This window comes from Perognathus longimembris, chromosome 13 (genome assembly GCF_023159225.1).
Source record: "Perognathus longimembris pacificus isolate PPM17 chromosome 13, ASM2315922v1, whole genome shotgun sequence".
NCBI lineage: Eukaryota > Metazoa > Chordata > Mammalia > Rodentia > Heteromyidae > Perognathus > Perognathus longimembris.
This window is the reverse complement of record NC_063173.1, coordinates 1,923,596-1,935,865: the sequence shown is the minus strand read 5'-3', so window position 1 is coordinate 1,935,865 and position 12,270 is coordinate 1,923,596. Positions and strand designations below refer to the sequence as shown.

General features: G+C 41.9%; 1 protein-coding gene across 1 annotated transcript in view; it reads left to right on the top strand.

The window, feature by feature from the left end:
• Nucleotides 1–12,270, top strand: part of Gdpd4 (glycerophosphodiester phosphodiesterase domain containing 4) — a 55,054-nt gene that overhangs the window by 23,145 nt on the left and 19,639 nt on the right. The window contains exons 7-10 of the mRNA XM_048360541.1: nt 841–918; nt 1,886–2,035; nt 2,392–2,470; nt 11,405–11,555. Of these exons, the coding sequence (XP_048216498.1) occupies nt 841–918; nt 1,886–2,035; nt 2,392–2,470; nt 11,405–11,555 (458 nt within the window). The remainder of the gene's footprint in view (nt 1–840; nt 919–1,885; nt 2,036–2,391; nt 2,471–11,404; nt 11,556–12,270) is intronic.

Here is a 12,270-nt window from a genome sequence, read left to right as displayed (position 1 = left end):
TTCCTTCTCCCTTTCCTTTCCTTTCCTTTCCCCTGTCCCCTGTCCCCTTTCCCCTTTCCCCTTTCTCTTTCCCTTTCTTTCTTTCTGCTTAAACTCAGGGCCTGGGTGCCATCCTTTAGCTTTTGCTCAAGGCTGGAACTCTACCACTTGAGATACCCCTCCACTTCTGCCCTTGTTTTTGTTGGTTAGCTGGAAATAAACAGTCTCATGCACTTTTCTGCCCAGGATGGCTTTGAACCGAGATCCCTAGGTCTTGCTCTCCTTACTAGATAGAATTGTAAGTGTGAGCCACCAGCTCCCAGCTTAATGTATTTCTTTGTCTTGTTATGCATTACCTGTTGAGAGCACATGGAGGAAGCGGAAGTCATTTCAATTTTACTTGTGATAACTCAGTTTCTTTTAGTTTGTACTCAGATATTCCTAAGTTCAACTACTACTAGGTCCTGTTACATCCAAGTAACTCAAAGTAATCACACCTGGCAACCTCCGTTTCTACAGACCTGTCTGTCTCTGCCACTGATTCTCTCTCCCTAATTTCCCCTACTATCATGGAAACTCTACGCTAAAATATTTTGAGAATGGAATTGTTTCTCACCACCCAAACTCGAGTGGATCTTCTCTCTAGGTCTTTTTTTTTTTTTTTTTTTGCTATCGGTTAAACAAGAGTATTTGCCTCTCAACTTGAAGGAGGTTCTAGTTTGGTGATGGTGCTATGGCCATTTTATGCTCATAGCCTTGTATATGTATGTGTAGAGGGTACATTTTAGAAAATATTCCTGGGGCAAGTGCTTAAAGGGGTCAATAATAAACTCTTTTTTTTTTCCATTTTCTAAATTTTAGTTAGAATAAGAAGATTCAAGATGACATGTTCCGACGTGCAAAACCACCAGGGAAGTGATATATTCAGACGGTTAAGAGGTTAGAGCCAGAGGTCTAGATTTAAAAGTCAATTGCCTAGGGCTGGGAATGTGGCTTAGCGGTAGAGTGCTCACCTAGCATGCATGAAGCCCTGGGTTCGATTCCTCAGCACCACATAAACAGTAAAAACCAGAAGTGGCGCTGTGGCTCAAGAGGTAGAGTGCTGGCCTTGAGCAAAAAGAAGCCAGGGACAGTGCTCAGGCCCTGAGTCCAAGACCCAGGACTGGCAAAAAAAAAATGCCAATCACCTATTTAAAATATAGGTGATTACTTAATGTACAAATGGTTAAAATCCTCAGGGGTCTAAGTATATTCTAAGTATTAGGAAATGGGAATAACAGGGATTATGGCCAGGCTGGAGCATCAGGAGGAAGGAAGGAAGCAAATAACTCATGTTAATTGAATAATTACTATGAGTCCGCACTATTAAAACAACTCTGTGAGGCTTATGGTGGCAGTAAAGATGGTTCTATTTTATGGAAGAAAAATGAAGACCCAGAGAGATTGTCACATGTCCCTAGTCACACTGATAAGAGTCTGGTTCGGAACCCAGATTGCATCAGATTGTACCCTTTCTGCAGTGCTGCTCTGCCCTCGATATAGGAGCATCTGCAGAGGATCTTCACAAGCTTCTCAGAACTAGACAGGCTGCTCCCTCTGAAAAGCTGCTCCTTGTATTCCCTCTACTCCTCTTCCTATTTCCCCTTCTCTCTGCTCCCTTCCCTGTATAAAAGTCTTGCACATGAGCATTCCTATACATATTATGTACACATCTCTGAAAGCAAGTGGCAATGTGACGGACAGAAGACGAACTGGCCTGTCTACAGACCAGGGATTCGTGAGCTGGGTCTTACTCAGACTGCTGTGTGGGGGTAGTTAATTCCTTAAGCTGCTTCTCTATCCCCCTTTTTTACTTTTGTTTTCCCACTTTTCTCTTCTTCCAACCTTTTTTTTTTTTTTTTTTTAGCTCTACAAGTGGCTGCTGGATTGCCCTTTGCAATTCTCCTCCTATGTTTGTATTTGTTGCCTCTGGGGGTTTACTCTCCTTGCATTCTGAAGAAGGAGGATTTGGCGCCTAGACCTCTCTTCGTTGCACACAGAGGGGCACCCATGGTAGGTCTGAGCAGCGTGGACATGGCTGAATACAGGTATGTATGGGATTTGTGGGCGAGAGAAGATGACCTCACAGCCAGGGGAAACCCCTGATGAGGAAAAGAAGCTTGACGTGAAAAGAAGGCGGAATTAATGGTAGAGATTGGGCTTGAACCCAGATTATTTGGCTTCTAGTCAGTCCCTCTATCATGCTCAGTATTCAGTGGGGCAGAGGGAAATGTAGGCAGGCTCTTTGAAAAGAGAGCTAAGGGAGACAAGCTCAGCTTCCCCGACCCCTTTTCATTTCTGGGTTCTACCTCATAAAAGGGATGTGGGGAGGAGAGGTTTCAAAGCATGGGGCTTGATTTCTTCTACAGGCAGCCCCAGAAAATACCATGATGTCCTTCCAGAAGGCTGTTGAATTTGGTACCTATGCTCTGGAGACTGACGTATACTTAAGGTAGGAAAGTAAGGGACATTTCCAATGTCCCAGAGAAGGGCCCACCTGCCCTTTGGGAAGTTTTCCCTCGTGTTCAGATGGCACCAGGCACTTACCACATATACGAAGCATCCCCCTTACAAACCACATTCCCATACTTCCCCAATCTTAAACCGGACACATAGGACGGCGTGTTGACGTACAATTCAAACTTGTTCCCATTGCAATCCACGCTTCCGACTTAACCCTGTGCATTGTGTTAGCAGTTTAGTTAACTAGTATTCCCTAGATACCTGCTATATTCTCGGCCTTCTGAGTGCTTGGGAGATGGACAGTATGCCTAAGAGATAGTCCCAGCTAGTGAAGGGGATATGGCGGAATAAAGCTGTTCGGAGGAAGCCTTGCAGCTGGAGTGCGGAGGAACCCGCACGGAGAGAAGGTGACTTTCCGTGAAAGAAGAAAGGAAAAGCAGAGTCAAAGTTGTGTTTGGGTTGAGCCTCGGAGGAAAAACATTATTAGTTTACCAACCACCCGCGGAGAAGGGAAAGCATTCCAGACGGGGCGTACTCAAAAGCATCCTCGTGAGAAGTAACGAAGGGATGGAGGATGGAAGTGACCTCCACTAGATGCGAAGCCTGAGGCGCTGGGGGGGGGGGGGGGACCCTGGTGGTCACTGACTGGAGCTGGACGATGGGTGTCTTTAGTGTGTAATGGAAGCCGCCGTAGCTTTGAGGGGACAGGTTATCTCCTTGTTTCCAGAAGGCTGTATTTGGGAAATATTCTCAGGGAGCCAGTAGCAGAAGTCCACATAGAAATGAGGACGACTCAGAGCAGGGCCAGGGACACACGCCCGTTTTTCTGTGGGATCCGCTCGGCTGCGCCTCATTTGTGGCACAGCCACATGAGTGCGTGCGCTGCGCTCACAGCCCCCCGACATGCGGAGCACCCGCAGACACTGCAATGGCTTGCGGGTTGTTTCGTGCTTTCCTCTGAACAGAATGTTCGTGTCGTTCATGGAACGACCTAGTGGCCATGGGCGTAACAGAAAGGTGCTCAGCCACTGAGCTCCGGGACTCTTGTCTTTATTCTTCCCGTGGCTTCAGTTTTGATGTGGATGATCCTTCCAACCCCTCAAGTTCTCTGCTGGTTGATTCTCCATTGCTAATGACAATCTCCCTCCCTGTACTTGTTCACACGCCTGTTCCTGCATTTGGGGCGTCATTGCTCCTCCCAACTGCATATCAGTTAGGGTGCAGTTAGGACATGAAACTCACATCAGTCATTTGGAACAAAAAAAAAAGAAATGTCAAGTACCAAAACAGGACTCTGAAAAGTATAAGAGTATAAAATCATTTAATATACTTACAAAAATAGTCTCGAGTTGAATGGCAAATGGTATCAACACCAAGAAAAGCATGTTGGAATTATCTAAGAATAATTTGAAAACAGCTATCATAAAAGGGACTTCTACAATATCTACAATACTACAAAAATATTAAAGAATTCCTTCAATTCAATAACAGACAGCCTAACTTTAAAATGGCCTAAGGACATTTCCCAAAAGATGATCAGCTGTGAAAAGATGTTTACCATCATGAGCAGAACTCAAAACCATAATTGAGGTAGCATCTCCTAGTATAGCCATAGTGAAAAATAAAAAGTGTAGGTAAGTGTGTAGAAAATGGAATTTTTGTACTTGTTTGCCAGTGACTTAGTTCTGTAGCCACTGGGGAAGACAGTTGGGTGCATCCTTAGAAATGTTAACATAGAACTAGCACATAAACTATCTGTTCCACTAGATATATACACAAAAGAATTGCAAATATGAACGAAAGTAGATATTTGTATGCCAGTCATTGTGCTCACAAAGATGGCCAAAAGGTGTAAAAAAACCCAACCGCTTATCAACAGTTGGGAGGATCAACAGAATGCCCTATATACACGTGTGTGTGCGGAGCGAACAAATAACCAGTGGGGACTTAACACAGCTGCTTCAGGAAAACCCAAAGCAATATCGAAACGACTCCCTGTCAAACCTAACGGAGATACGTACAGTCAGCAGTGTTTAAAAAATTAAATGTTTGAGCTAAAAATACAGTTAAGTGAAACTGAGAAACATGACATCTGGCAGAACAAATCAGATAGAATTACTGAGCTGAAAAACAAGGTTTTGAAGGTATATTTAGAGAAAACAGAATGAAGATTAATGAAAAAAGCATACATTCGGGGACAGTATGGAACAAATATTCAAATTAGGTTTTAAGAAGGACTTTAGGATTCCAGAATAGAAAACTTACAGAGACGAAGAGAGAAAATAGAAGAAACTTCCAAATCCCAGAAGATACAAATATTGAGGTGCAGGTAGGTCAAAGGTCACCATTGGTTCGACTGAAACATTCCACCCTACAACATAGGAGCAAACCTTACAAGTTAAAGATGGAGATTCTACAAGCAAGAGGAACCACAACCGGTCTTTCCAGTTTCTCTAATGTCGGAATCCTTATAGGCCAAGAAACCAGTGGTATTAGATTTTTCAAAGTAATGCAGAAGAAAAAAGATCAAACCAAGCTTACTGTACCTAGCTAAGCTGGCCTTTGAAAATAATGGAGAAGACAGATTCCCCATAAAAAACAAAAAGTGAGACCCGTTATACAAAAAAAAAGCCAAAAGGAGCTCTTTAAAAGAGATGTTAATTAGTAGAAAGAAAACATTAGACGATATAGAAGTCACTACAGAGTAACAGTACAAGTTGAGAATGCTCTTATATTGTAAAACATCTGTTTAACATGATGACATGCCGGACACCAATGGAACGCTCATCATTCTAGTTACTCAGGAGACTGAGCTCTACCAGCTGTCAGAGACTCTTAGGTGGCGCAAGTGGTAGAGCAACAGTTTCCCCCCACCCCAGGTAAACAGTAAGTTTATTTTTGCCAGTTCTGGGGCTTGAACTACGGACCTAGGCACTGTCTCTGAGCTTCTTTTTGCTCAAGGCTAGCACTCTACCACTTGAGCCATAGCGCCACTTCCAGCCTTTGCTATATATGTGGCGCTGGGGAACTGAACTCAGGACTTCATGCATGGTAGGCAAGTACTCTACCACTAGGTCACATTCCCAGCCAGTAAGTTTACTTGAGAGTGAAAGAAAGAAGAACCATGAAAAGGAAGTCACAAAACTCTCCATCTGGAAAAGAGCCCAAAGAGGAGTTTCTAGAGCAATAATCCTGAGCAAAAAAGCCAAACAAGAATGTGAGGCCTTGACATCAAGCCCCAGTACCTGTACAAATTACACCCACATCCATGGCTGGGCACTAGTGGCTCGTGCCTATAACCCGAGATACTTGGGAGGCTGAGATTTGAGGATCACATCTAAAGGCCAGCTGGGGCAGACAAGTCCTCAGGTAACCACAAAAAGCCTAGAAGTGCAGCAGTGTCTCAAGTAGTAGAGCACTAGGCTTGAGCAAATAAAGCTAGGGACAGCACCTAAACTCTGAGTTCAAGCCCCAGGACCATCACCAAAAAAGGAAAAAAAAATTGGACATCAAGAGATAGGAAATAGATCTGGGAATGTGGCCTAGTGGCAAGAGTGCTTGCCTCATATACTTGAAGCTCTGGGTTCAATTCCTCAGCACCACATATATGGAAAATGCCAGAAGTGGCGCTGTGGTTCAAGTGGCAGAGTGCTAGCCTTGAGCAAAAAGAAGCCAGGGACAGTGCTCAGGTCCTGAGTTCAAGCCCCAGGACTGGCCCCCCCCAAAAAGAGGCAATATAAAAAGATGTGAACTGAACTATCACAGATTCAAATATATAAGGAATGGGGTACAGGTATTAAGTATTTAAGTATCTGTTGAAGTGCTGATTTAGTAGCCATGAATCCCTTCAGCTTTTGTTTATTGGAGAAGGTTTTGATTCCTCAGTTATGAAGGATAATTTTTCTGGATATACTAGGTTGACAGTTAATGATAATCTATTAGTGTTTGAATTGTGTCCTTCCAAGACATCCTTGCTTTTAGAGTTTGCGTTAAGAAATGGGTTATTTTAAAGGGCTTGCCTTTGCATGTGACTGGTTTCTTCTCCTTTTACAGATGCCAGGATATTTTGTTGTGAATATTTATTGTTTTGACTATAGTAAGCCTAGAGGTGTTTCTTTCTGATCTTGGCTCTTTGGTGTTCCATAAACTTCTTATACCTGTATGGTTCTTTCTCAAAGCTGGGGAAGTTTTCTGATATTATTAAATATTTTATCAGTGCCCTTAGTTTGTACCTCTTCAACTTCTTCCATACCTACAATCCATAAATTTGGCTTTTTGATAATGTCCTAGAGGTCTTTGTAAATTTTGTTTGTACTACCATAGTACTTTTCTCTTTGACTGCTCTGGTTACTACAGTGTATTTTTAACTCTTGATATATTTTCAAGTTGTTCCATTCTGTCTTCAAGACTTTCTATTGAGCTTATATTTCAGTTATTGACTCTTTAATTTCCATAATTTCAGTTTTTTTTCAGATTTCTAAGTCTTTGTTGAATTATTTTATATCTTGTATTGTCTTCATTCATTTTATTCATTCATTTGTTGGAATTCTCCTTGCATACAGTCAGTTGTTCATTTGTCTCTTGATTTCTTTCAATAATCATTCCTGCCATAGATCTTCTGAATTCATTGGTAGAGATCTATGTGCTTCCCTTTCCTTCAGTTCCTTTGTTGTAGAATTGTTGGCCTTTGGAAGAAACATATTTTCATATGTTCTCATTTTACTAATATATCTCTGTTGTAATCTACACTTCGGAGAGTGTGTTTTTTGTTGGAAAGTTAAGTCTCTTTCTGTTGGGAATTTACCAATGTTTAGTCATGACTGGGTTGTGTCAGGATTATAGTGATTTTTTTAGTCACTATCCTATAAGAAGACATGACTCAGTAGTCAAAGGTAGTATTCAAGCGGCTGGTCCCGTTCCATATACGCCTCAGGGAGAGCAGATGTAATCACAGATGACACATACCCACTCCGAGGCTCCAACACTTGCTATTAGCATCAGAGCTTCACCACATCTTCAGTGTCTTGGAAGGATTACAGGGGCAAAGATGCTACTTTCTGGAAAAGGAGGACTTTGGTCAATAATGCTAACAATTATCACCAGGTATGTGTACTGTTAGGAGGACAGAAGGGGTGGCAATTGTGGCTAGTTGAAGGGGATAATGAGAGAGTGCAGTGAGAGGTAGAAAAGGTCTAGTTAATGAGGTATTGAGGAAAATGGCAAAAGAAAAATGAATGATCACATTTAAGTAAATAGGTTAAAATATCTGGCAAGCTAGTTAACCTGCTGAAGGTAACAAGGACAGATTGTGGCTGGGTGAATGAAGATAGAAGAAATCATAATGGCTGAAATAGTTCAACTGGTAAACAAGAGAAGTATTTATAACTTAAGTAGAATTTTGTTGGGCGTGGGGGAAACTTGTTGTGTCTCAAGTATAGTAACTGTAAAGGAAAAGAAGGACTAAGAATGGAGGGAAATAAATACCCAAATCATATGTATGTATGTATATGTAGAAAAAAAACCATTAAAAACAGAGAGAGAGGAGAGAAAATTTCAGAGTTCTCAACCGTTGTATCCTTCAGTATAGCCGGTAGCAACATGGCCACTTGCTATAATGGCGAGTTCCCAGCCGAGGTGGGGAACTGCAGAGTTCTCATTAGAGTCCCAGTGAGGAGTTGCTATGCTTCAGTAGGAGCATAGGAGCCTAGCTAGCCACAGTCCCAGACAAAGAAGGCACATTGTGTTCCGGAGGCTTGTAGAAGCAACATTGATTGTCTGGTGGGGAGCAAAAGCGGGCAATTCTACCTAGAGGAATAGATTTAGGAAATAGATTTAATTTCTATACCTAAAAGACAGAGAAGGGAGGGGAAAGGAGAGGAGAGGAGAGAGAGAGAGAGAGAGAGAGAGAGAGAGAGAGAGAGAGAGAGAGAGAGAGAGAGAGAGAGAGAGAAAATCACCAGTAAAGTCTCTCGATGGTGCTTACCCTTCAGCATCCATGATGAACAAATGTGAGTGGTGTCGTTGGAGATGCGCCACGTCAGGTCAAACTGGAGTCTGGAACAAAACAAAAAACCCACTTCTAAGCTTTAATGTTTATCATGGATTTTACACCAGTTTTGATTTGTGACCAGAGTATTCATCTTGCTTATTGAATTTTGAGCTCCTTGATTTATCAGTTTAAGTGGATTATTGTTTTGCTTTTTTTGTTGTTGTTTAAAATAGTTCTTTTAAAAAGATTAAAAATAAGAAAACAATTTAACATTTGCTGGTAAATTAATAATTTCTGAGAGCCTTCATTCTTTTGTAGATACAGGTTCCCAATTGTATCATTTCTCTTTGCTTAATTACATTTTTAAATTTTCATAGTGAAGGTGTACTGGAAATGAATTATATCCTTCCGTTTGTTTGTATAAAAACATTTTCATTTTCCCTTCATGCCCGAGCAATATCTTTTACTGTGTGTAAATTTTTGACATTTCCTTTCAACCTTTAAAATATGTAACTATGTTGTTCCATAATTTTCTCATATTAAATGAGAACGTCTGCTGTGTATATTTTATCTGCACAGGCTGGATTTCTTGCTTCATGTGCCCCCTACTGGCTACTTTTACATTTTGTTTTTATTAAGGTCTTTGTGTTATTGTTTTGTTTATTACTTCGGTTAGAATGATCCTTAATACAATGGTTTGGGGGTGGTGTATACTCTCTTATTTACCCTTGTTGGTATTTATTAAGATTCTGGGATCTGCTGATGCAATATTTTCAATAAAGTCCTTTAGTTTTTATTTCTTCAGCTATTATTTTTCTTACCAATTTTTAGGACTCTACACAGATAGAATACTGCTTGATACTGACTTGAAGGTCATTCCTACCCTGTCATTTCATTCTGATTTCCATGCTCCATTGGCTAGATTCTGTTGCTTCGTCTTCAGTTCACTGGTCTTTGCAGCATCTGATCTGCTCTAATTTTTTTTTTTTTGCCAGTCCTGGGGCTTGAACTCAGGGCCTGAGCACTGTCCCTGGCTTCTTTTTGCTCAAGGCTAGCACTCTACCTCTTGTCTGCTCTAATTTTTATCCATGGGAATTTGCACTTACATTCTCACTTTCTGGAATGATAGCCTACATTTATGTCTTTTGTTCATGTTTTCCTTTCTATTTGTATCATTTATACTTTTATATTATTTAACACTCACCTAAGCCCATCTCTTATTTTTAATTTGCCTCTATTAAGCAGTTTCTCTTACATATTCACAGATGCCTGCATCTTCACACTTCCACTGAATTTTAGTTTTATGCGTGAGGGTGCAATTTTACAATGATGGCATATATTCTATTGTATTTCTTTAAAACATGTTGGCATTTTTCTAGTAGGTGGTTAAAGTTTCTTTTAAATAAGCTTTGATACTTTGGAAACATGACTTTTTTAGAAAAGCTTTTTTCTGGCTGTTCTAAAATAACTCTGAATCCATTCTAGTTCCAAATGATTGTCATGTATTTTCTCTTATTCTTTCCCTCCTTTCCCCCTCTTCTTTCCTCCCTCCCCTCTCTTTGTCTCTTCTTTCTTCTCTCCTTTTCTCTCTCCTTTCTTACACAAGGTCTTGCTGCATAGCTCATCAGTCTTGAACTCATAAACTTTTACCTCAGCCTCCCGAGTGCTGAGATTACTGATGTGAACCACCACGTCTGACAGCAATCCTTCAAGCTGTGATCTCCTGAAATCCCCAAAGAACGTCCGCATGACTGTTGAATCCGTCCTTACTGGATGGAGCTTGAATGATTTACATCTCATTTGAGGTCTGTGATCTGTCTTATAGCTTGTTGTTTGTTTGTTTGTCTGTCGTGGGGCTTGAACGCAGGGCCTGAGCGCTGTCCCTGGCTTCTTTTTGCTCAAGGCTAGCACTCTGCCACTTGAGCCACAGCGCCACCTCTGGCTTTTTCTATCTATGTGGTGCTGGGGAATCGAACCCAGGGCTTCATGTATGCGAGGCGAGCACTCTACCACTAGGCCATACTTTTTGATCGTTTTTCTTAAGCTTCATAGTTTCACTCCACCGTGTACAGATTGATATTGAGACATACACCTTAAGGAACCTATGCGTACTTCTCAGGAACTCTTGTGTCCTTCGTAGCGCTGTCCAGTATTGGACTCCAGCCCCCACTTCTGTCTTGGCCACGCCCTGTTCCGATGCTCTCCCCTTGTCAGCAAGATAGCGGAATATCTCGTAGGCTGTCCCTTCCTGTACCGCGGGAATGCGGCACTGGTACAGCTCATTTCATTTGTTTCCCTTTGGTCAGCGATGGTACTAGCAGGTTTCCAGTTGCTTATTGACCATTGCTTTCTAGGTGTTGATGGTAAGTAAATACCGTCTCTTCCTCCCTTGTGGCCATTATTACCGACGTTCTCTTCATAGACACTTAATGAGAAAGGAAGTGTTTTATAAAGTAAGATTCTCCAAAGTAGTAGAACTTACCTAATGATCCTGTCTAATGTGTAGAGTCCAGGACCAGAAACACTCCCGGTGGCCCCTACCTGGGGGAAAGCATGGAAAGACACAGGACTATTCTGTGGAAGCCTGCTCCCAATGACCTTGGGGACCTTAGCACACTGCCCTGCCCCCACTATTCCTCTCCTTGTCCTCAAGTTGACAATGTACCTGCTGCTTGGTGGATGTCAGAAAGCCTCTGAATAAGGAAGCCACTCTTCTGCCACCACTAAAATATAACTATATTATGGGAAGTCAACCCTAAGGTAGAAAAAATTTGGCATCAGTGTAAATCAGTATAAATAGGCCCTTTGCTGGGATATGAGAGTGAAGAGCCCTGGGAAAACCTGTGACCTTGCAGCGCTTTGGCGGGATCCTGTGTGCCACGTGGCTAAGGTCGGCCTATCCCCTTCTTCCCTTCTTCCCCCCTCCGCCTGCAGTTACGATAAGGTGTCTTTCCTCATGCATGACTTTGACCTGAGCAGAACAACCAATATCAGGGAGGTCATGCCAAGTGCCGCCTACGAAACCCCTGCCGCCTTCTACTGGAATTTTCTGAAAACGCTGAATGCTGGCAAGTGGTTTGTAGAGGTAAGACAGTCCCCGTGAATTCTCTGTGCAGATTCAGGTGCTGCTCCTTGAGAAGATGGCCAAGGCGAAGCCAGCCAGACAGGTGTGTATCCATTTCCATTCCAGTACTACAGCATTGACAGGAGGGGGGTTCTGGTCAAGCCGTGCGTCTGGCTGCTGCTTTCAACAAATAGGCTGGTAAATATAGGCTTGTAAAGTTATCCTTATTATGCAATTCTTTTATGCCCAAGTACATACTTAATATTTACTTATTATGTTTGTATATATTTTATATTTACATAAACCTATATATTTAATATACTTTCATAGCATTCCTACCATGTACATAAAATTTTCCTGAGCTTCTAAGTAGCTCACTAGCTTAGATAAGGACTAAGAAACACTCTTGATCCAATAAATTATACACACACACACACACACACACACACACACACATATATATCAAATAGTTGCTAGGTATTAAGCATGTGGAACACAATGGAGAATAAACATTGCTCCAGCCCCTATGGAGTTCACCAGCAAGTATAAGAAACAATTAGAATTCATTGTGACAAATGCCGAATTACAGCTCATTTCAGGTTACATTAGGAGCACAGCAGAACAACTTCTAAGTCAATCTGAAGGAGAAGGAGGGGGGGTTTCTGCAAGGAGCTAGGCTCGCTGCTGTTGTGACTATAGTGAAGCGGCCTGCACCGTGCACACTGCAGCTTTGAAG